General features: G+C 41.1%; 1 protein-coding gene across 1 annotated transcript; it reads left to right on the forward strand.

Annotated features, from left to right (window-relative positions):
* The first annotated feature begins 6198 nt into the window (after positions 1 to 6198).
* LOC139546728 (isocitrate dehydrogenase [NADP] cytoplasmic-like) lies at positions 6199 to 20630 on the forward strand. Its single transcript, XM_071355449.1, has 9 exons — positions 6199 to 6338; positions 8448 to 8575; positions 16468 to 16759; positions 17695 to 17797; positions 18215 to 18392; positions 18675 to 18826; positions 19056 to 19196; positions 19393 to 19555; positions 19628 to 20630. Exons 2-9 carry the CDS (start codon positions 8454 to 8456, stop codon positions 19719 to 19721), a joined length of 1245 nt encoding a protein of 414 aa, XP_071211550.1. The 5' UTR covers positions 6199 to 6338; positions 8448 to 8453; the 3' UTR covers positions 19722 to 20630.
* Positions 20631 to 26027: the final 5397 nt, after the last annotated feature.

A 26027-nucleotide genomic window follows, 5' to 3' on the forward strand; every position in this document is an offset into this window, starting at 1 on the left:
ATTTGCGTAGCCGATCATCGAAATGTTACAGTGGTAATGATAATGAATGACAGCCATCACCGCTGACACTGAATTAGGATACTAATCGACCTAGAACAACTGTGGTAGCACATATTTCCATATTCAATCATAATAGCTAGAGGTCAAGGATAGGGGAGAGAGACCTTGAGTTTAGAGAGTTGTAGCTCCCATTTGTTTTATCCTTTCACTCATCCATTTTATTCCTATAAATTGGGTATTGGACACACAACAGAAATAAAAGGGATAAATGCTGGAGTTTCTTCAAGAGGCATGGATTGTTTGGCACTCAACTAAAAGACAAAATAACTATTGTGTTTAACAAGGTAAATTGGTTGCAGGTGTGCTCAGAGCATAGAGATGTATAAAGGACTGATGTTGTGATCTCTATACATCTCTATGGCACAGAGGTGCCTGCAGTTAAAGAGACAGTTCCCTGAAAAGTGAAATTAAAGGAACAGTTAACTAAAGTCTAAAGAAATGTTAACCTTTTCTACATATACATTTTTTTTCTTCAAAAAATGGAAGCTCCAATCACATTTAAGCCTAAATAATTATTATTTAACCACCATCACTCATTTGCAAATTCTTGCACTTCTGCAGCCCAAACCTTGGCTTGTAAAAGTCCATGTCGACTAGGCATAACATGCAATTTACCCACAAAACAATGCGTGTGTCGTTTTAATTGATCTGGTTGAGCCTAATAACACCAGGGTTATCCCTACATTGGGAGAATTGTTCTGTATTTCCTAAAGAGTCTTCTTACTGCATGTGCATAGCCTATCATCTCCGTTTTAGTGGTAATGACAGCCATAATCTCTGACACTGAATCAGGCTACTAATCGACCTAGAACAAGTGTAGTAGCACATATTTCCATATTCAATCATGATAGGCATATGCTTTCCTGGAAGTAGCAGGAAACAAGTGAAATAGTTAGTGTAATTGATCGTTAGACCTATATAACCCAATCCACACGCACATCATTATAATAGTGAATGTTGTAGACCAGGGGTGTCAAACATACGGCCCGCGGGCCGGAACCGGCCCCCAAGGAGGTTCGATCAGGCCCGCAGGATAATTTGAAAGTGGAAAAAATGCATAAAAGACATGGAATTAATATTTTTAATTCGCTGCAATTCATGGATTATCCGCTAAGGGGCGCACTCTTTCCATCAGAGTAGAAGACAAGCCGCATCACTGAGACAGACTGAAAACAGCAGACGGTATCAATGCGCCATCTGCTGCTTGTTACGACGTTGTTAATACCTTGGTCTCTACCTCTCCGCTACACCCTCATTAGCCAAAATGTCGTTATCCAAACGGAGAAAAGTAGATAAGGAGTGTAGAATTTTCAAAGAAAAATGGACCACGTCCTATTTATTTACAGAGATGCACGGAAAACCTTCGTGCTTGGTGTGTTTGCAACAAGTTTCGGTATTTCGGTACCTTTAAAATGCTGCCTTAGATACTGTTTGCATTGAAAGAATACAGCTCTGTGAAGATGAATCCTTACTGTGGTGATTTAAAAAATGTGCACTTTAATGTTAGTCAGCAGCTTCAAAACAAAAGTTGTGTGATGGAATTCTACTGTTCATACAACTCCATAAATTTTCAGTATGTATTGTATGTGTATGTATGTTTCATGTATGAAGTTTACAGATTTACAGGACAGGCGAACACTTTCTTCATTACACATTTAAAATCACTCTCCTTAGTTTGTAAGGTGTACGCAGGGATTACATTTAGATTTTATATGCGTATGTGTAAGTGGTTTAAAAATTCCTTTCTTTAAAAGTCTCATTTAATCTTAAAGTGCATTACTATATTTTTCAGTACCAATTAAAGTTTTGTGCCTTTGTACAATCAGTGGGATCAGTTGCAATGCATATTTGTGAATGATAAAAGTAAATTGCACATTTGTCTAAGGAAATATGAGGTGTTTCATGAAATGTTTTGTAAAAGGATAGTTCATTAAATTTCAATATTTTCCTAATGTTCTTGTGCTTCTTTACACCAAAACAAAGGAAAGACATGATATTTTGGTTATTTATAGCAGAGTATGGTATAATTTTAATGGTCCGGCCCACTTGACATCTCCCTAGGCCGTATGTGGCCCACGATGCGAAATGAGTTTGACACCCCTGTTGTAGACTGTGGGACCGCAAGACATGTTATCATTTATTTCAAAGGGGGTTTATTAAACCCTTCCAATTATTCATTTTGTCTATAAAACTATCCCCGATCCAGTGTAAAGAATAATAAAATAACAAAATTAAGTTTATACATTTGTCTGGGGACCCATCATATACTTTTGCTTAAACAATCTGAATTTACGGGTTTTACGCACCAACTAAACTTCTGGGAGAGCGCGATGATCCCCTTTTGATTGTCTAGCAACTTGTTCCCTCAGTTAATCACATCCTATCTAGCCAAATCACCAAAGGCACCCCACCCATAATGCACAACGTTGCACTCTGAAACGAACCCTCCCCCCACGCAATAGCAACGACACCGCCGGAATAATTGTATTTTCTAAACGTGAAGAAGGCAGCTCCTAACAAATTAGGCTACTTCATTTACAGAATGAATTTCGTTCGTAGACTACATATTCACAGTTATGCGTGACTGATGCCACTATGGGCCACCTTCTCTTCGGATTAACCTGTTACGCCAGACGACGACACGCACGGCGATAAAGTAGGAACGCCAGAATTATTTGATAGCACAGACAATCTATTATATTAACAAGATACTTCAGTGGCCGCTCTAATGATGAAAAAATCGAAGGCAGTCGGGGGAGCGGCAAGATCAGGTGGGACAATTCTAGCCAATGAGAGGGCAGATACGCGTGTGCAACAGGCACAATGGTTTCCACTAGTTACCACAGCCAAAGTCAAAATTGGCTATATGGGTCATTCTTGGCCTCGGGTAATATTTCAGTCCCTCTGACTTTTTATATTATATTTCAAGTATTGGGTCACCAAAATGAAATGTTAAAATATTTGTATATAAATTGAAATGTCCAGTATAATGAATTGAAATAAATATACATTAATTTAAACTTTATTATTAAAATAATCGTATTATTTAACTGACACTAAGAATTGTGTCATGTCCCCCAGGAATTTCACTTAATTTTTACTTGGGAAATTAATATTAAAATGTGTACATAATTCATAAATCTTGCCATTAATGCAAACATATATTTGTGTTCTTTTGTTGAGAAAGCATTTTTATCAAATAAATGCATAAATAACTATTGATTAAAAATCACACAATTTAGCTCTGGCCCTCTGTCTACAACCCTGTCACGCCAACCAAACTCCGCCAATAAAAATGGTCAGTCCATCCTTATGTGCCATCATTAACAGGAAGTGACATCATTCAACAATTTTCAACTGCATGGTACAGAAACAGGCAAGTAATCACATTATTTTATATCTGTATTTTGTTGTTTTTTTAAAGTCAGGTGGGGATCGTCGATCAGACCAACTCAACCCCGTTACATTAAATAAAGATGGAAAACTAGTACTTATCAAAATTATACTTTAACCCATAAAAATGTACAATCTATTAATTTCATGCACATTATGTGGTCTCCTGTCCTTCACCACATGAGGAGCAGAGGCCATTTTGAGCCAAAAAAAACTCAACCCCGTCACGTTTCATTGTAACAGGGTTGCTCTAGATCCTAAACTACTCAAGGAATATAGTGGTTACATGTATATATTCTAAGGCACAAAGGCCCTCCTGCTATATGTAAACACCTCGATCCAGTGCTAGACTACCTTCAGGCCACACATCCACAAGTGTCTGTATTGCACTTTTTTAGGGGTGGGCCTTGCACACAGTATAAGCAGAGGCAAATTCCTGCTTTTCACAACAGAATTACACAAACGTGGATTCAAAGCTGGTACATGTAACTTTTTTGAGTCAAGCCATGGAAAAGGGTCTCCTGATGGTGTGGGAGGAACGTTGAAGAGAAAGGCGGACAGGTTGGTGGCTAAGGGCCGTGATATCAGTGATGCACAGGAGCTTTACAAAGCTCTCCGTGAGACAAGCACATCAGTGAAGCTGCTCTTTCTGAAGAGTGCCGATGTTGAACGTATGATGGAGATGATGCCAAGTCTGATAAAAGCAGTGCCCTCCACCATGAGAATACACCAGGTCATCACCCTTGCTCCTGGTGAGCTGATGTCTCGTGATGTCAGCTGCCTTTGTTCAACAAAAAAGGACCTAAACTGTACATGCTTTAACTCACAGCACTTCAGTTTCAGGCTGCTCCAGAACAGCCAACCAATGAGGGAAATCCACAACCTGTGGACGAAATTCAGTGGAGAAATGCAGGTGTTCTTGGGCAGTGGTGTGTAGTGGAATATGATGATGACCTTTATCCAGGCATCATCCTCGGCACGGATTAAATGAGTGTACAAATGAAATGTATGCATCGTGTAGGACCAAACAGATTTTTCGGGCCTTCTCGAGACAACATCCACTGGTATCAGTTTGGTGAAGTCCTTGATGATTCCACCCCCACAGCGTGTGACATCCCGCCACGTAGAGCTTGAGAGAGATCTGTGGGCCAGACTCTCAGGAAGAAAACCATGAATGAATGAATATGGTGCTCCTGAGAAGGAGGATAGTCATGCTGACACTAGTACTGTAGTTAACAGCTGTTCTAGCTTTCTAAATGCCCTTGGAAAATGTTCCTACAGTTTGATGACACTTAACTTTTCTGATGAAACCTGTTGAATGTTATTAATTACCTTAATGTTGACATTTTTATTTGTTTCAATATTTACTGCAGTTTGGTTAATAAAACCCAGATTATTTTAAATATATCTAATGTCCTTATTACATGGTTGCATACAATGAAATGCAATGTTTTGGGGTAAATCTTGGGAGGGATTTTGATAGTAAACTAAATTAGTTTATATGGAAACCGATCTCTTCAACGCCGTTACAGTATTCAACCGTGTCACCCTAGTCTCAACCCTGTCACATAACAATATTTGTTAAATAAAATGGTAAAGATTAATAAATAGGAATTTAAAGTTTTCTGAGTTCAGTCTGAAATGTTAAGGACAATCCCAAAAAGATTAGATAGGTTAAAATTCTGAATTGAAAACATTTATTTAAATGATGATCCCACTGACACATAATGTGTCTATTTCAAGGTTTAATATAGCAAAATTCTGAGATTTTACATACATTTTATATTTATAATTTAATTGGTTTAGGGGACACATGAGCATTAGGTACATGTTGATTTACATAAGTATCTTTCAGAATCACATTCAGACAACTTCCATATTGTCTGGGACGGGGTTGAAAATAAATGGTTTCCATATCCGACAAAAATTGACAATAAAAGAGCTTTAATGCCTGAGGTGGTAAAATATGTTTTCTTGAAGGTTTAATATGTACTTAATGTTGTGGGGTTTTCAGAAAACGCATTTATTCTTTATTTAAAAACAATGTTATTGCAGCGCAAGAATGACTCCTATCATAAAAACATTAATGTGCTTTTTGGTCTTAAATTAAGGTTAGGCATAAGGTTAGGTTTAAAATCACTTTTTAAGAAGATACATTGTAGAAATGGGTGGGGTTTATGACTTTGGCTGTGGTGTGAAGACCAGGCACAAAGTTACCAGGATGTCACGTGTCCTACTTATCAGTACACTCGTAACAAACTAATCATTACGAAACTTCTATTTGATCAAATAAGCCACGTAGCAATAAGCCCTTCATATTTTTAACTAAATTCGACACTCATTGACCGCCATACAAAAACGAATGACTTGGTGAACGAAAAACGCCACCTGCTGGACAAGACCGATTTCTGACCCAGTTATCCTTCTCGTTTAGCCCTTTGCTCTCTGGTGATAGCCTAGCAACTACATCATTTTGAAATAGGTTTATTTGAAATCGCATGAATGTCATATGACGCATTTTTTTTGTCAAAACCTACCACAGATGATCTGATCTATAAATCTACCGAATGTCTAAACAACTTGGTTATGAACAGGTTCTTATGTTGCAATGATTAGCATAGCACACACCGACCCTCTTGAACAAACACCTACCCGATACCCGCCAATAAAGACGCGCCCACAGCTGTGGGGGTTACTTTATTGGCTGTTTTAGATTATACATCTCCGTTGATTGGTACAGGGAGTGTCTTTCGAGCGGGCGAGTGCACGGTTGCCGAAAAGGTTGACGCCTCTGTTGATACTTCAGGAAGTCGGTGTAGAACAAGACGTTCTACTGCTTCATCGAGTATTACTTGTTCAGATTGTGGTTCAGGTAGAAAACAAAGGTAGGCATTCATAACATCTTCTTATGCATTTCAGGAGAGTCGCTTATTATGCCTAAAAGCTTAAATGTGTGTTCATCGCAAATCCCCATTGTGTTCTGCAACAGTAACCATTGTTGGACTAAACAAAAGCTATTGGGGTCCTTTAAACCATGAAACCGCTACATGAAACGGGAATATACACTGCACAATGCATTGAAATGTTGCTTACAGATCGTTTTAATGTAGCCAGAGATGTAGGCCTGTTGAAAATCAATCACAAGTGTGGAGCTTTGTTGTAAAGGATGATAATGACATCTATTTTCACACCCGGCTCACATACATTCAGGAAGTAGAAAATCAGGATTAACATTAGGTAATTCAGACAGACTGTAACGTGAGATCTAAAGTTTATAACTTCGTCTAGTCTTTGCCAGTGTATCCCTATATTACTAACTCCTCCTCGTCATACGATGTCCATGTGTGTTTTCGTGTAACATTCTGCGGCTGCTCTTTCTGGGTCGAATGATGAAACATTGATACAAAGTTTTCAGAAGAAACAGTGTAGGCTATCTACTCCAAACTAGCACCAGTACTGCATTGTTGATTGGTTACATTTTAACTCCAGGGTTGTTGTTGGTCGAAGTAACTGAACACATCCTGCCTGTCATGTATCCCATGTTCACATTCAGAGAAATAGGAAATAGTTGTATAAATACATTTTGGTCGAGATATTTGTTAGACTTGTGAAACTAGTCACCCAGAGTTAACTGCGTTCATGTTAGTCTGATTAATCAGGCTGTAATACACAATTAATTGGCCTGAAACTAATGCCAATATACCAATTAATTGTGTATTTCAGCCTGATTAATCAGACTAGGTTCATGTTAGCGCCAGTATCGGTGCATGGGTAAAATCACTGGGAAAGCCAAGCCATATTACAACCTATGTGTTGTGATAATTGCGTTGTTTGTTTTATAACCTGTTAATTCATATGCCTTGCGACCATGATATTCAGGCCTAAAGGCCGAGACAATAAGAAGACACAATGGCAGAATAAATTCAATCACACCTTTTTGTTTTGTCACAAAACTGGATAGCAATCTAGGCTACCTGGCTAAAATGCGTGAGCGCTAGGCTAATTTCCATTAATGGACAACTTTAGTTAGTTAACATTAGCCTTCTACATATAGCTACAAATTGAACTTCCATCCTCTCAGGCCAGGGGCACAACAATGTATGAATTAATGGTTGGATCAGAATGGTCCTTATAATCATTGGCCAGTCAGAGAATTAAGTAAAGTCCAAATCCCTAGCTCCATCCATGGCTAATTTAGAAAAGTTCCAATTTTAGCTAGCTAGCTAGCCACCGGAGGACAACAACATAACCAATGGGATTTGATAGGAGTGACGCCAAAATCCAAGCCGGCTTCCGTTTACTTTTTTTTTGTTGGTGAGCCAGAACAATTCACAGTTGAGCTCGCTCAAAGCTGATTGGCAAATTTTGTATACTTTTTTTAATCAATGGAAGCCAAATGCTTGCTGGCTTCCCTTGCCTTCAATGCTACGGGCGGCAACAATGTCATACTTGTTTGGACCAGATAGCATCAGATATATGGCCTACACGTAGATAGACAGAGGGGCGCTGTTTCGCTCGCTCGGATGCTTTCTCCTGTGAGTTACATTCATCCTCTTGCAAATTGAAGGAAAATTATGAAACAGAGAAACTAAAGATATTTATTTATTTTGTATATATTTGGGGAGTGGGGGGGCTGGCTTCCCTTGGCATCCATGAATACATGCCACTGGTAAGCGGCAGGTAGCCTAGTGGCTTTTGGGCAGTAAACAAAAGGTTTCTTGTTTGAATCCCCAATCAGACTAGGTGAAAAATCAGTAGATGTGCCCTTGAGCAAGGCACTTAACCGTAATTTCTCCGGTATGTCGCTCTGGATTAGTGTCTGCTGAAAGACTAAAATGTACATATAGCTGGCTAAAATGGCCATAACAGTATCACTCCTGAAATAACTTCCAACGCTCAAAAGGCTTGGCAGTATAGTCTCAAGCTTGCCAGTTGCCCCTTTCTTGTTACCATTGACTCTGACTCTCTCTTCCCTTGTCTATCTCTCCCCCAAGTTCCAGATGTCTCAGAAGATCAAGGCAGGGTCGGTGGTGGAGATGCAGGGGGATGAGATGACCAGAGTCATCTGGGAGCTCATTAAGGAGAAGCTCATCTTCCCCTACCTGGAGATGGACCTGCACAGGTGAGTTATACCTGCTGACTGTATTCATTAGTGAACACCGTAGAAAAGCGTTTTGTAACGGGAAACGTCTTTCAATGAAAATGAGCGCTTCTTAAGAAATTCACGTAGACCGTCCCAGTTCGGGGGGGGGGGGGGGTTGTTAATGGGGGGTGGGGGTAGAAGACTTGTCACACCAGACGAGCTTGTCAACACCTGCTTCAGCTCCTCTGTGATTCAGTTTTTACCTGATTTGTCGATACTCTCTTTTTCCTGGTCAGGTCACATAGTCAGGAAAACCCATTTCCCTGTAATTTCCAGGAGTACACACAAGTGATGTGGAAATGCTGATAGTAGCTGTGCACGGCACGTCACTACGCTAACCCTTGACACTAGCACAATATCACCAAGGACACACCTGTGTGTTAGTTGTCACTGCATATTATTGCGCAGTATACAACGGGTGGGTCTAATCTGGAATGCTGATTGGTTAAAAATTCATTCCAGCCGTGTCTATTCCACCAGCTAAATCTATGACGTTAAAATGCCTATTTACTGATTGCGCAATCCACTGTCTCATCAGCCCAGCCAAGCAATTTATAAAATTGATCTCCACTATAAAAAGCATCTGGACATTATCTCACATTTCTTTTAGACTAACATTTAGTTTTCAACAGTGGCGATTTGTATAAATCTTGCTGTCTGTCTCTCTGACATTTGCAACATTGTTTCAATATTTAAATTCAATCTCCAGCTGTCCCATGGTAATGAACGTGTCGGGACGAGACAGACAGGCAGGCAGTTTCTCAGCCAGTCGAAATCATGAACAGCTGGCATAATTTTTATGGATATATACAAAGGAATGTCAATTGAAAAAAGGTCAAATGAAATTAAGTGCAGCTAGTTTGCAGACTTTCCAGCTTCAGTTTGAAGTGATTGTGTTAGCTGTGTTGTTGGCTAGCTCCTCTGAACAACAGTGTCCTGACGAGTGAACAAATGTTGTATGCCAGACAAAATCACACCTCATTAGCTCATTGTTATGGATGTATCCAAATAAATGTCATTAGAAAACAGCTTAAAGAAATGCAAATGTGGCTACTTTACTGTTATTCTGTCTACACTTTTTGACGTGACTGTAAGTTAGCCGTAGTTGGCTAGCTAGCAAGCAAGGGATAAGAACGTTGCCAGCCAGTATGGCAATGGAACATTTAGAACAAACGACTGGGACACGTCCATAGATACAGAACAAAAAGACTGAATGACTGGGTCGTGTCTCTAGCAACCAAACTGATTGGCTTGGGTAGTAACCCTAGATTTGTTTCTGGCCTATATCTTGTGGAAGGATGAAATGCATGAATAAAATCATAAAACATTTTTTTTTTTAATGAAAATGTCAATCATTTGAATATGTTGGTAACCCGTTGTATAGAAGTGATAATACCCTTGAAGCCGGTGTTTGGAGGATATATTGTCACGGTTTGCCTAACATCACCTGTGCCAATATACCCTCCAAACACCGGATTCTCTGGCATTATCACTTAAATTTGTTTTTATTGTACTCTTATGCTACCCAGTGTTAGATGTCTGTTCAGCATGTGTGGAGTGTTTCAAGTATTAGATAAGAGAGAAGTGTGCTTCTGTTGTGCTGCCCAGATCAAAGGGAGTTGGTATAATAATTGATCACTTGTATAGACAAATGCATATTCAAATTCTGAGGACGAGTCTGTCCCTAGGTGTAGCATAAAGACCAATGTATTATCCAAACCTGCAGACAATCTGATCACATGACATCAGCAGTCTACTGTAGTTGCTACTCTACTGACTGACCTAGGACGATCAAGAAAATATAATTTTCAAGATGTACAACTCTGGTCTGTATATCTGAACAGTTATAGTCTCATTCTCTAGTACCGTCCATTGATTTCCCACTCCTCCTTTTTGCACAGCCAGTATATGCCCTTTAGACTGGACTGATGACACACACACCAGTGTTAATTTTGGCACAATTTATTTTTATTTAGTCTAGTCTTCTTTCATTAAGTCTTAGTCACATTTTTGTCATTTGAATATTGATTCAGTCTATTGTCAAAATGACAAACAGTGGGCCATTTTAGTCAACTAAAAACCCTTTAATTGTAGTCACATCGCATATTTACTGCCTCATTAACTTACAGTAAACATAAATCACTGACTTCCATGTGCACAAACATATTTTTATGCATTACATTCTATCGCATGATTCTCTTCCCAATAGCCAAATTGGCAGAAGAACACATTACTCAGCAGCAGATTGAAAATCCCCCCTTGACAGGGCTCCAGACTAGCATTTTCTCCTGGTGGGATTGGTGCCAATTACTTTTTCAGTTGGCGGCACCAGCCCATGATTTGGTTGCACCAATTTTCCCCCGCGGCATCACACCATATAAAAAAGGTGTTATCACATCATTCACAGTGCTTTAGACTGTGTAATATACTACTGAGGTGGTAGGCTATTCAATAAATAAGTTGTTTCATCTAACATGTCCAAGCAGGAATGCATGATTCACTCGGAATGGCCGATCCATGCTTCCTATCTTAAAGCCATGTCAAATATCTTGGTTGTAAAATAGTTGCTATTGAGCTCAATATTAAGAGATGACAAATAAATAAAAAAATATAGCCAAAGAAAGTTGAGAACAACAGTAGTTGCATCCAAAGCTTTGTATTTCCCACAATTGCATTTTGAAATGTACAATCAGAAGCCTTTTTTCCCCTCTCCCGGAGCACATCCGGGGAGAGAGAGGGGCTCGCTCATTATTGAAGCAGGCCCAGGAGCTGGGTAGACTTTCATTAAAGGAATTGTGAGGATAATGCACTTTACTGTTTGACCAAATCATGGTTTTATCTGAAAAAATAGGACGTTTTGAAACGTTTGATTAATGTGACCCTAATGATGATCAGCTGGCACTGATGCAACCAAGTCAAAATGTGACTAAATGTTTGCAGTCTGGAGCCTTGCCCCTTGACATACTGTAGCTAAATTGCAATCAAAGTTCTGTCAAGTAGTGGTCTGTTAGGTTGGAGCAAACTAACTAGCTAGCATTATAAATATTTTATTACCTGAACATATACGGTATATTGGGATGGTGCGCTTTCAGATTTCTCTTGAGGTTGGTAGTATTTTCCCCAGTCAACTTGTGGGTGCCAACGCTGTCTACTCCAGTGGTGGAAAAAGTACCCAATTTTCATACTTGAGTAAAAGGAAAGATACCTTAATAGAAAATGACTCCAGTAGATGAGGAAATTCACACAGTAAAATAGCACTTGAGTAAAAGTCTAAAAGTATTTGGTTTTAAATATACATAAGTATCAAAAGTTAAACTTATAAATCATTTCACATTCCTTATTAAGCAAACCAGACAGCATGATTTTCTTATTTTAATGTATACTCCAACACTCAGACATCATTTACATACAAAGCATTTGTTTTTAATGAGTCTGCCAGATCAGAGGCAGTAGGGATGATCAGGTATATTCTCTTGATAAGTGTGTGAATTGAACATTTTTCCTGTCCTGCTAAGCATAAAAAATATTACAATTACTTTTTGGGTGTCAGGGAAAATGTATGGAGTAAAAAGTACATCATTTCAGGAATGTAGCAAATATAATATGTAGGTAATATAAACTCATCAAAAAAAGAAACGTCCTCTCACTGTCAACTGCGTTTATTTTCAGCAAACTTAACATGTGTAAATATTTGTATGAACATAACAAGATTCAACAACTGAGACATAAACTGAACAAGTTCCACAGACATGTGACTAACAGAAATGGAATAATGTGTCCCCGAACAAGGGGGGGTCGAAGTCAAAAGTAACAGTCAGTATCTGGTGTGGCCACCAGCTGCATTAAGTACTGCAGTGCATCTCCTCCTCATGAACTGCATCAGAATTTGCCAGTTCTTGCTGTGAGATGTTACCCCACTCTTCCACCAAGACACCTGCATGTTCCCGGACATTTCTGGGAGGAATGGCCCTAGCCCTCACCCACTGATTCAACAGGTCCCAAACGTGCCCAATGGGATTGAGATCTGGGCTCTTCGCTGGCCATGGCAGAACACTGACATTCCTGTCTTGCAGGAAATCACGCACAGAACGAGCAGTATGGCTGGTGGCATTGTCATGCTGGAGGGTCATGTCAAGATAAGCTTGCAGGAAGGGTACCACATGAGGGAGGAGGATCTCTTACCTGTAACGCACAGTGTTGAGATTCCCTGCAATGACAACAATGATGCTGTGACGCACTGCCCCAGACCATGATGGACCCTCCAAATCGATCCTGCTCTAGAGTACCGGCCTCGGTGTAACGCTCATTCCTTCGACAATAAACGCGAATCCGACCATCACCCCTAGTGAGACAACCGCGACTCATCAGTGAAGAGCACTTTTTGCCAGTCCTGTCTGGTCCAGCGATGGTGGGTTTGTGCCCATAGGTGACGTTGTTGCTGGTGATGTCTGGTGAGGACCTGCCTTACAACAGGCCTACAAGCCCTCAGTCCAGCCTCTCTCAGCCTATTGTGGACAGTCTGAGCACTGATGGACGGATTGTGCGTTCCTGGAGGGATTGTGCGTTCCTAACTCGGGCAGTTGTTGTTGCCATCCTGTACCTGTCCCGCAGGTGTGATGGTCGGATGTACCGATCCTGTGCAGGTGTTGTTACACGTGGTCTGCCACTGCAAAGACGATCAGCTGTCCTTCCCTCTCTCCCTTTAGCGCTGTCTTAGGAGTCTCACAGTACGGACATTGCAATTTATTGCCCTGGCCACAACTGCAGTCCTCATGCCTCCTTGCAGCATGCCTAAGGCACGTTCAGGGAGATGAGCAGGGACCCTGAGGATATTTATTTAGGTGTTTTTCAGAGTCAGTAGAAAGGCCTCTTTTTAGTGTCCTAAGTTTTCATAACTGTGACCTTAATTGCCTACCGTCTGTAAGCTGTTAGTGTCTTAATGACCGTTCCACAGGTACATGTTTATTAATTGTTTATGGTTTATTGAACAAGCATGGGAAACAGTGTTTAAACCCTTTATAATGAAGATCTGTGAAGTTATTTGGATTTTTAAGAATTATCTTTGAAAGACCGGGTCCTGAAAAAGGGACGTTTCTCTTTTTGCTGAGTTTGTTTGTTTGTTTTATTTATTTATATATATATATATATATATAATCTCCCCAAAAAATACTTATGTATTTTTACTTAAGTACTTTACACCACTGGTCTTCTCCCGTGGAAACGTTGCATTCGGTCTTGTTTGAATCGACACAATAAGTACAGTGGCTCCAAAAGTTGCCCCCTTTTCTACGGGGAGCTTGTGCCGTGCACCGGGAGAGTAGCCATGGTGTGTACCTTATTTGCATCAATGATGTGTGTCCACCAGATTGGAGAGCTGTTCAATATCTCCAAAAACTCTTGCCCATTCCATTTACAAGTCAGATTTTAGTCACAGAGATAATTTAGTCTCATTTTCGTCAACTGAAATTAAAAATAATTTTCATAGTTTTTTCTGGGTCTAGTTAATTGCCACTGAAAATAGGTGTTTGATGAATATTTTCATTATTTTTTTTGACAAAATTAACACTGACACACACACACAGGAGTTTAGCTGCAGTGCAGTTAATATCACAATTCACATGACCTCACCCTCTGTCTTAACTCAACTTCAAAACTGAGTTTTGGACCGAATCACCTAAAGGCCCGGAATAAATCCATAAGGTCGGTTTGTAAGAGCTGATTTCACAATATTTTCAGTATTAATGCAAGAAGGTGTATAAAGTGTAATAGTAATTATATAACCAACAGAGCCACATGAGCACAGTCAAGTCATGATACAAACCTCCAAGTGTTCCAAACCCATGACATCAGTTTCCACAAGGAAAGGCCTACAAGCAAATTATGGGTATTTATGCTTAGTCTTGTCTTTTTGGAAGTACGAGTGCACACAAAGTACTATTTTTGTGGGGTGATGAAACTGGTGTTCCTTCCTACACTACCTTGTTTTTGTGAGCAGAGCATCCCCATCCCTTGCGAGGATGTGTTGGGTCTTTCAGAGGAGTTTCTTTTGTTTGCATCTTCTACTATGCCTTCAGAAAGTATTCACACCCCTTGACTTTTTCCACAATTTGTTGTTAATAAGTGGGATTAAAAATGATTTTAATTGTAATTTTTTTTGTCAATGATCTATACAAAACGCTAATGTCAAAGTTGAAATGAAAAGGGGGAAAAAACACTAATATATCTTGATTTAGGTAAGTATTCAACCCCCTAAGTCAATACTTGTTAGAATCACCTTAGGCACCGATTACAGCTGTGAGTCATTCTGGGTAAGTCTCTAAGAGCGTTCCACACCTGGATTGTGCAACATTTGTCCATTTATTAATTCTTCAAGCTCTGTCATATTGGTTGTTGATCATTGCTAGACAACCATTTTCAGGTTTTGCCATAGATTTTCAAGTAGATTTAAGTCAAAACTGTAACTCGGCCACTCAGGAACATTCACTGTCTTCTTTGTAAGCAACTCCAGTGTAGATTTGGCCTTGTGTTTTAGATTACAATCTCCCAATGTATGATGGAAAGCAGACTGAACCAGGTTTTGCTCTAGGATTTTGTCTTTGCTTAGCTACATTCTGTTTTTTTTTCCCCCTGGTAAAACACCCCAGTCCTCAACGATTACAAGCATACTCATAACATGATACAGCCACCACTATGCTTGAAAATATGGAGAGTAGTACTCAGTAATATGTTGTATTGGATTTGCCCTAAACGTTACACTTTGTATTCAGGACAAGTGAATGAATTGCTTTGCCACTTTTTTTTTCTTCTTCAGTATTACTTTAGTGCCTTGTTGCAAACAGGATGCATGTTTGAGAATATATTTTTATTCTGTACAGGCTTCTTTTCACTCTGTCAATTAGGTTAGTATTGTGGAGTAACTATGTTTTTCATTCTTCCTCAGTTTTCTCCTATCACAGCCATTAAACTCTTAACTGTTTTAAACTCACCATTGGCCTCAAGGTGAAATCCCTGTGCGGTTTCCTTCCTCTCCGTCAACTGAGTTAGGAAGGATGCCTGTATCTTTGTAGTGACTGGGTGTATTGATACTCCATCCAAAGTGTAATTAATGCTCGAAGGGATATTCAATGTTTGCATTTTTTTTCCATCTACCAATAGGTGCCCTTCTTTGCGAGGCACTGAAAAACCTCCCTGGTCTTTGTGGTTGAATCTGTGTTTGAAATTCACTGCTCGACTGAGGGACCTTACAATTATCTGTATGTGTGGGGTACAGAGATGAGGTAGTCATTTAAGAATCATGTTAAACACTTATTGCACACAGTGAGTCCATGCAACTTATTATGTGACTTGTTAAGCACATTTTACTCCTGATCTTATTTAGGCTTGCCATAACAAAGGGGTTGAATAATTATTGACGCAGGACATTTCAGCTTTTCATTTGTAAAAATGTCTAAAAACATCATTCCACTTTGGGGTATTGTGTGTAGGCTACTGACAAAAATGTAAACCGAAATAATTTGTTTCCTGGGTCCCATGCTGCTTTGCTACAGTGTGGCTCTGTGAACTGGTAGAGCAGGGGACTCCATGGTGAGGTGGTTCAGTCATCTGAGGTAGCGGTTTGGATTGGGAATCCCCACTGACTTCATTATAGAAGGCTTAAAACCAACATAAAAAAACACACATTGTATCAGAATTAAATATGATTGTATCATAGTATAGCCAACTGTAAAACAAATAATATAATGTCAGATTAGTTTCACAGCCCAACCCACTTTTCATGGCATTTTCCCTCCCATGAAACCTGAATGTAACTAAATTCTACTTTCTCCCTACCCTGCTCCTCTCTTCTGCTACCCTCCCTGCACTTCCATCAGCTACGACCTAGGCATGGAGAACCGCGACGCCACTGACGACAAGGTTACCGTTGAGGCGGCGGAGGCGACGCGACGATACAACGTGGGCATTAAGTGTGCCACCATCACGCCGGACGAGAACCGGGTGGAGGAGTTCAAGTTGAAGCAGATGTGGCGCTCGCCCAACGGAACCATCCGTAACATCCTGGGAGGCACCGTGTTCAGGGAGGCCATCATCTGTAAGAACATCCCCCGCCTGGTGCCCGGCTGGGTCAAACCCATCATCATCGGCAGGCACGCCCACGGAGACCAGGTAACCTTACCAACCGTTCAGCAGTAGAACCCTTACTAACCATTCATCAACCCTCCTTTACTCTATGCACCCCTAATGAGTCTCTCAAGGTCGCTCTCTAGGCCCTTCTTCGTCCCTCGCTTCCTTAAATCTACCATTTTTGAAGGTAATTGATTACCTCAAAGGTGGAAGGATGGATGCTAGGCCGTAGGTAGACGACACAATGTGTTTATTAGTTCCTTGTATCTGTTAACACGTTTTCAATGAAGGGAGATCTTGTACACCAGTCTCAAAATCAGTAACCGACCCAGTTGATCACATGTTAACTTCATGCCGACTAGAGCTGTGGTTGTCAGGCCTGCTCACAGGGAGACAGATGGGCAGGCAGGGGCCTGGTGTTGTCGCTGAAGGCTCAGTCAGTCACTGATTAAATGGATCTGTTGCCCTTTGGACCATGATGTTGACACTTGTCTCCCTGGATCAAAGTCTCAAACTGCTACATCATTCATACTGTACAGCAGCTAGAGGATAATAGAACATGTACGTGGCACCATGCCATAGTTAATATGCTCAAATGACAAATGAGGTGAGCGCTGGGTTGGTTACTGATTGTTGAGAATCGTGTCACGTTACGGCCTGGATGCATGATACATGTTTTGTTTTACTGCTATTTCTCGATTTGCTTTTTCTGTTGCATCCACACTCCTGATTGGTAGAAGCCATTCGGAACAATGTTTCATATTAGCCCAATATACAACAGCATTGTAACCTGTCATCTATTCATAAAGAACTGTTAGCATATCCCCCTGAGACGCCCTTGGAGAGTGGGGTCACAACCAGGGTCTGCCATTATTACCTGTTGCACCAGACAGGGGGTGGCATTGCTGTTTTTCTCCACTAGATGGAGTCCTGTCTGTATTACATCTATTGACCTCTCCTCCTGCCTCTTTTCACAGTACAAGGCCACAGACTTTGTAGTACCAGGGCCTGGGAGATTGGAGATGAAATTCACACCCAAGTCTGGGGAGCCAATGAACTTTGTCGTCCACGACTTTGAAGGTAAAACAACATGTTTACTTGTCGATGAAAATATTTATTTGTTCTTGTATAGGCAATAATGTCCAGTACAGATTGTGTCCCTTATATAACACTGTGTTAGCCTATGGTGCCAGCCTGGGTACATCATATTGACTATCTTTACATTATGTTTGCAGTGTAAATATTACAAAATGAGAATAGCGTTATCTGATTTAACTCTGCTTGTAGGATAAATCAGCCATGGACCTCCCTTTCCTGAACATACTCTAGACAAACCTTGAACTTTGATTAAGGTTGGCTCCATCGTTCTGTTTGAATGAGAAAAGGCTGTCTTAATGAGGCTGTGTGTGTGCATGCATGTTTCTTTGTGTGTGTTTGTGTGACTGTGTACCGTATCTACATGAGAATGATGCATGTGTCTGTCTCTCTGTCCTCCAGGTTCAGGTGGTGTAGCTCTGGGGATGTACAACACAGACAGCTCCATCAGGGACTTTGCCCACAGCTCCTTCCAGATGGGCCTGGTTAAAGGTTGGCCTCTGTATCTCAGCACCAAGAACACCATCCTCAAGAAGTATGACGGACGCTTCAAAGATATCTTCCAGGAGATCTACGAGAAGTAAGACTGCCTAACCTCAGAACATTTAATCAAGTCGAGTAAATCATTATTGTCCCTACTGGCAATATATTTTTCAGGAAGTAGATCATACATGATCATCATACATGAAACATGATCATTATAAATAAAGTATGGTTGATATATGGTCAATGGCAGGCAAGCCCCCCCCCCCCCCCAACTACCATGCCTCTTTTCAATGTATGGCTCACAAGTTTAGAATGGACAGATTGAGGGTTTGGTGTGTAAACCCTGTCCTCAGACCTGTTCCTGTGTGTGTCGCAGGGAGTACCGCTCTAAGTTTGAGCAGAAGGGGATCTGGTATGAGCATCGTCTGATTGATGACATGGTGGCTCAGGCTATGAAGTCTGATGGAGGATTCATCTGGGCCTGCAAGAACTACGACGGAGACGTTCAGTCTGACTCTGTAGCACAAGGTGAGATAGTCTACATGTGTACTACAGTAGCTAGCTCTGAGGGATAAACAGTATCACGAGGTGAGTTACTGTTTAGCTAGGCTTTCTGAATGAAAACAATGTCATTGGCTACATTGCTATATTTCTCACCTTAAATGTAGGTTTTCAAGGCAGACTATACACTGTATTCTGATAGAAATTTAGTTTGCTGTTAAGCACTTTGCGACTAATGTATTTGTGTGTCCACCAGGCTATGGGTCCCTGGGTATGATGACCAGTGTGCTCATCTGTCCTGACGGCCGTACAGTAGAGTCAGAGGCTGCCCACGGTACAGTAACACGCCACTACAGACAGCACCAGCAGGGCAAGGAGACCTCCACCAACCCCATTGGTAAATAACACATAGATAGAAAGGAAAATAGAACATATTGTATCTCTATGACTGATAATACCTGCTCTTAAAACCTCTAGTCTAGCTTCTTCCTTTTCACTGTTTTTATATCTGAATGTACCAGCCAAGAGAAATAAAGGCAATACAAGGACCTAGGAAAAGATTTCCCTTATGTGTTGTGGTCGTGTGTGCGCAGCGTCCATTTTTGCGTGGTCGCGGGGGCTGCTGCACCGGGCGAAGCTGGATGACAACGCAGAGCTGCGTGTGTTTGCTGAGGCCCTGGAGGTCGTCTGCATTGAGACCATCGAGGCTGGCTTCATGACCAAGGATCTGGCTATCTGTGTCAAAGGCATGGCAGAGTGAGTCACACACACACACACACACACACACACTTCAAACTTTCTTACTTTTCCCCTCTCCTCCTTTCTTAGTACCAAACGCTCAGACTACCTGAACACCTTTGAATTCTTGGATAAGTTGGCGGAGAACCTGAAGATCAAGATGTCCAACCAACCCAAACTGTGATCTCCTCATCTCTCAATTACACACACACACTGTTGACACCCGGGACTATGGGTCCCAAGCCAACACTAAACCACTGACGGAGGGACTGTTTGACCCAGTACTGAATCAATCATTCCCATCTCCAGGAGTCTGTCTGCTAAAGGAGATTCCTTGTCCAGGAGGAGGGGATGTAGGCTTCAGATGTAGGCTGAGCTGAGGCCCCTCCATTGATCATTCACCACTATAGCAAAGCCATATCTTATGGTAACACTCATCCAGTCTAAGTGTCCTGAATCTTAACTTGAGATCCATGAGCATAACTCATGTTTATCATGATTTTAAGAAATCTGTGAGTTAAGTGTGATTATCCAAGTTAGGATTCTCGCAAGTATGATATTATGACTGTCAATACCATCACATACAGATGGTTCCAGAAATCAGACTGGACACAGAGTCAGTAATATATTTTACGATAATTGCACTGTTTTTTTTTTTTTATGATGACGTGTGTGTTTTTAAGTGTTGTCAGTCAGTGATCAGTAATAGTGGCTTGTCCTGCCTGAGTTTGTCTGAGGGTTGTCTTACCCTTGTTGCCTTATTTGTTTTATGTCAAGTAATTGATCTCAGTGTCACACATAATATATTCCATGATGACTACTGTGGTAGACGAAAGCCTGCTTGATTTTTGACTATGTTGACTTTGATTCACACAAAGGTGTTAGCATCACTTACTCCTTATGGATGGTTGTGGAAGGGGTTGTTGTGGGCCTGCTCGTTGTCTTTGTGTGTATAATCCATAGCGTAACACTTTACTCCTCAAATACAGAAACCAGTGTCAATGTACGTCTGCCAGTATCAGGGGTTGTTGGTTTGTACTCCACGGTGTGTGTGGTTAGAATATTAACTCAATAAATATTTTATTTTATTGTGGTCTTGTGCTTTTAGTTTTTCTTGTCTATTACCCCATCAATCCAAATTTTAAAAAAGAAAAGAGAACTGTTTATCTAGCTCCACTATATCTTACAAGAACAGCTTTGGAAGTTTGTAGAAATATAATTTTCCTCTTAAAGTTTGCCACCAGATGGTGCCATAGTAATCCATGTGACATTGTCATGATTGGTTGTCGTGACGATGTATGTGCATATTCCTTTTAACTGCTCTCAACTCTGAAGATAATGGTAGGTTTGCAAAGTAACACTGGGTACGAAGCAGTATCCGTGTAATCATACAAACCAACAAGACTACTATTAATGTACCGTATCATAGGCTGTCAGATTGAATTTGACAACCTGGACTGAGCCATTACTCAGTCACTGAAGTGGAATGAATATATCATCTGTAGCTTCTTTAATTTCATGCATAGATAAGATAGACAATAGGCTATTCATATCCAATGTATTATCAGTTGCAGCACGACATCCCTATAATCCTAATATATCACTGTATGGATGACTGACTGGGTCATGCATCCACATTGGGAGTATAGGCCTACAGCAGTGCACTGTCCTCATACACACTCGGGGACACCCTTGACATGATTAGCTTTTTGCACCAGATGGCATCCACTTGGTTAATCCTAGCGGAAGCTGAGATGGGTGGATAGATAGACACAGAGGAAGGGAAAGCAGAGGCACTTGGTTCTCTCCATCGGATGTCCAAGGTTTCCAAAAAGGTATCAGAGCCTGCAGGGCTGCTACTATTGTCCCAAAGTAATTGGATTTGGTCCGGGGCAAGGATGTCTCATTTGCCAGTCTGAGGCTCCACAAAGATGGCTGTGCCACTGAAAGAGCAGGATCATTATCTGTGAATGTGAACAGTGGTTACTGTTTTCAATCAGGGATGGATGGGACAACATTGCATGTTGCTTGTTGTTGATATCTCTGTGTTATTGATCTGTCAGCCCTCAGAGGGAGTAAACCCAGCTAGCACATAACATTCTGAAAATGTTTCTTAGAGCTTGGTGAGAGTGTGGTTGTCCTATGGTTATTTTGCATTCGGCCATCCTAAAACTTTCTGAGAATGGACCAGGATAGTGGCTTGGCTTTGGAACATTCTCAGCACATTTTAAGGAAATTGACAAAAAAATATTTTCTTGGTACTTCATTACTTTAACAGAACATTTACTGAAAGTTAAAACATGGTTACATTTAATGTTGGTAATTTTCTAAGAACATTATCCAACTGGTTTGACATTGGGAATGTTTTCAGATTGTTCCCAGAACATTACGAAACAACATTCTGCTGTGGGAATGTCAATACTTCAGCATAACGTTTCCTCGTGGTTCTATTTAAAGTCATGTTCTCATATTGTTCCAAGAACAAAGAAAATGTTCCACAAAAACCACAACTTTAGTAACGTTCAGAGAACATTCTAGGAATGTTATTTAAAAACATATGTTCCATTCTTAGCATCAACTAAACTGGCCTCTTGTTTAGGTGTGTTGCCCTCGCTCGCTAATTGGCCACACCTGATCTTAATGAGTTCTTGTTTCCTTTGAAATGGGTTATGTTTGAATAGACTAAAATTAACAACTTTATATGTGTAAAAAAGCAAGGCACTACCTCCATCCTGGTGGTGCAGTGGACTTATTCCATTGATAGAGAACAGAAGATTATAGGTTTGAAACTCACTGATGCTGCTGAGGGGAGCGCCGCTCATAATAATGGCTGGAATGGGGTGAATGGAATGGCATGTAACACACAGAATCCATGTGCTTGATGTACAGTATTTGGTACCATTCCACTAATTTCCCTCCAGCTATTACCACGAGCCCGTCCTACCCAATTAAGGTGCCACCAACCTCCTGTGCTTTCTATAGCTGCATGTCTATGGCGACTACAAATCTAGCACATCATGTTGTAAAAACCATGTTTCTTAGAGCTTGGTTAGAGTGTGGTTGTCCTCTGGTTATTTTGCATGCAACCTTTCCACAACTTTCTTGGATTGGTGCAGGATAGTTGCTTGGCTTTGGAACATTGTCAGCACATTTAAGGACCTTGACAAAAAAAACGTTATTTACTTGGTATTTCATTAATGTAGCCCTTTAAACTTTTGGATTGGTGTCTAAATTTAAACGCAGCGGCTGTACAGTAACATTCTATACATGACGTCAGAGCTCTGGGTCTATGCTTTACAGCTCTGATTGGGTTTTGACTGACAAGAAGTTGCCCCCATCCTTCCCGCTAATTGGGCAGCTTTTGTAAAAGACAAATGTACGAGTGAGGGAAATACTGTAAATTAAGGGAACTCAATGCATTTTAAAAGATGAGAGGATTATTTTATTATTGTTCAATTTTTTTAATCCTGTTTCCTCGGTATCCAATTGTTCGTAACAGTCTTGTTTCGTTGCTGCAACTCCCACACGGACTTGGGAAAGGCGAAGGTTGAGAGCCGTGCGTCCTCCCAAACACAACCCAACTAAGCCACACTGCTTCTTGACACAATGCCCATTTAACCCGGAAGCACCAATGTGTCAGAGGAAACACCGTACACTTGGCAACCATGTCAGCGTGCACTGAGCCCAGCCCGCCACAGGAGTCACTAGTGCGCAATGGGACAAGGACATCCCTGCCGGCCAAACCCTCCCCTAACCCGGACGACGCCAGGCCAATTGTGCACCGCTCCATGGGTCTCCTGGTCGCAGCCGGCTGCGACAGAGCCTGGACTCGAACCCAGAATCTCTAGTGGCACAGCTAGCGATGTAGCGCCTTAGACCACTGCGCCATTCGGGATGCCCCAGGGTGTCATGTTCAATGGCGCCCTGAGACCACTAAGTAAAAGATTAAAAATATATAACAAAATACAATAACAAGTACACCACACCAAAACATCACCAACATCACAGCCATAATAAACAAGTGACTAAATAAATGAAAAAATAATTGCACACCTCGGTGAACTAATTTATCATCAGGGTTTTAAAATGCCCTAGTGGTACCAGGGAATCCAAATGTAATTAATTTTGTAAGTGATTCCAAAAATGTGGAGTGTAAAAACTAAAAGCGGATTTACCTAGTTCGGTGGAAACCCGAAGAATCTGAAGAGTTAACCAGCCCTAAGAACGGGTTTGGTATCTCATTATTTTATATGTTAGCGATGAAGTTAGGTCAATCAAACAAATGTATTGATAAAGCCCTGTTCACATCAGCAGATGTCACAAAGTGCTGTACAGAAACCCAGCCTAAAACCCCAAACAGCAAGCAATGCAGATGTAGAAGCACGGTGGTTAGGAGAAACTTCATAGAAAGGCTGGAACCTAGGCTCTGAGCGGTGGCCAGTCCTCTTCTAGCTGTGCCAGGTGGATATTATAACAGTACATGGCCAAGATGTTCAAATGTTCATAGATGACCAGCAGGGTCAAATAATAATAATCACAGTGGTTGCAGAGGGTGCAACAGGTCAGCACCTCAGGAGTAAATGTCAGTTGGCTTTTCATAGCCGATCATTCAGAGTTAGAGACAGCAGCAGCACTCTCTCTCTCTCTGAAAACAGCAGGTCCGGGACCAGGTAGCACGTCTGGTGAACAGGTCAGGGTTCCATAGCCGCAGGCAGAACAGTTGAAACTGGAGCAGCAGTACGACCAGGTGGACTGGGGACAGCAAGGAGTCATCAGGCCTGGTAGTCCTGAGGAATGGTCCTAGGGCTCAGGTCCTTTGAGAGAGAGAGAGAGAGAGAGAGAGAGAGAGAGAGAGAGAGAGAGAGAGAGAGAGAGAGAGAGAGAGAGAGAGAGAGAGAGAGAGAGAGAGAAGAGAGAGAGAGAGAGAGAGAGAGAGAGAGAGAGAGAGAGAGAGAGAGAGAGAGAGAGAGAGAGAGAGAGAGAGAGAGAGAGAGAGAGAGAGAGAGAGAGAGAGAGAGAGAGAGAGAGAGAGAGAGAGAGAGAGAGAGAGAGAGAGAGAGAGAGAGAGAGAGAGAGAGAGAGAGAGAGAGAGAGAGAGAGAGAGAGAGAGAGAGAGAGAGAGAGAGAGATTATTAGAGGGAGCATACTTAAATTCACGCAGGACACCGCAGGACAGGAGAAAATACTCCAGATATAACAGACTGACCCTAGCCCCCCGACACATAAACTATTGGAGCATAAATACTGGAGGCTGAGACAGGAGGGTTCGTGTGACACTGTGGCCCCGTCCGGCAATACCCCCAAACAGGGCCAACCAGGCATGATATAACCCCACCCACTTTGCCAAAGCACAGCCCCTACACCACTAGAAGGATATCTTTAACCACCAACTTACTACCCTGAGACAAGGCCGAGTATAGCCCACGAAGATCTCCCCCACGGCATGAACCCGAAGGGGGCGCCAAACCTGGACAGGAAGATCACATCAGTGACTAAACCCACTCAAGTGACGCACCCCTCCTAGGGACAGGATGGAAGAGCGCCAGTAAGCCAGTGACTCAGCCCCCGTAATAGGGTTAGAGGCATAGAATCCCGGTAAATTAGGTAAGTTAGAAGCTAATGGCAGGGATGCAGGGTTGTGTTCCAAACAAAACAACTACAAGTGTGCTTGCTCTAGTTCGTCAACGGCACAGCTAGGAGAGCTCAAAAAAGCACCTTATAGTTGAAGAGTCTTCTTTGAGTCATAAAAATGCATTTAAATTACTTGGGAACTGTGCACAATGTGTCACTTGGAGTCACCAGTTTGACCTCTCACTCAAACCCTTGTGATTTTTTTGTCTTATGTTGCAACTAACCCAAATTATCCAAGAATATTCTTATCATATTACTGAATGTATACAGAGTATTTTCAGATTTCGTTATCGACAAATGCGGCGAAAAGTACAGTAAATGTAAAATGCACATAAAATCAACAGTGTAATGTTTGGATTCAGTCTTGTGTCAGGTGAACTGTTGTGTCCTCAGCTTTAGTTTAATAATGTTTCCATAATCTCCAAACTGTTCCCTTTTAATTGCTATCATGGTTATGCATATGCTTTCATATTTCTTCTATGAGAAACTTTTAAATTTAGCCCTATCCATATAGGCCAATTCCCACTAGTGTGAAGGGTTAACAGAATGTTTCCTGAAAGTTCAAACATGTTTACATTTCATTTCAAATTTGGTAATGTTCAAGGAACATTCTCCAACTGGTTTGACATTAGGCATGTTCTCAAATAGTTCAGAGAATGTTAAGAAACAACATTCTTCTGTGGGAATTTCAGTACTTCAGCATAATGTTTCCTGCAGGTTTCCTCATGGTTCTATTTAAAGTCATGTTCTCAAATAGTTCTGAGAACGTTAACAAAACTTTCCATGAAAACCACAAGAAAACTTTAGTAATGTTCAGATAACGTTCTAAGAATGTTATTTAAAAACATACATTCAGTTC

Source organism: Salvelinus alpinus, chromosome 20, assembly GCF_045679555.1.
Source record: "Salvelinus alpinus chromosome 20, SLU_Salpinus.1, whole genome shotgun sequence".
NCBI classification, from domain to species: domain Eukaryota; kingdom Metazoa; phylum Chordata; class Actinopteri; order Salmoniformes; family Salmonidae; genus Salvelinus; species Salvelinus alpinus.

What these genes read in the sequence shown, in the direction of transcription:
- LOC139546728 (XM_071355449.1), top strand. Translation starts at nt 8,454, where the DNA reads ATGTCTCAGAAGATCAAGGCAGGGTCGGTGGTGGAGATGCAGGGGGAT. An exon ending in GGCACGCCCACGGAGACCAG is followed by an intron (nt 16,760 to 17,694) that starts GTAACCTTACCA and finishes CTCTTTTCACAG; the next exon opens with TACAAGGCCACAGACTTTGT. An exon ending in TGTCGTCCACGACTTTGAAG is followed by an intron (nt 17,798 to 18,214) that starts GTAAAACAACAT and finishes TCTGTCCTCCAG; the next exon opens with GTTCAGGTGGTGTAGCTCTG.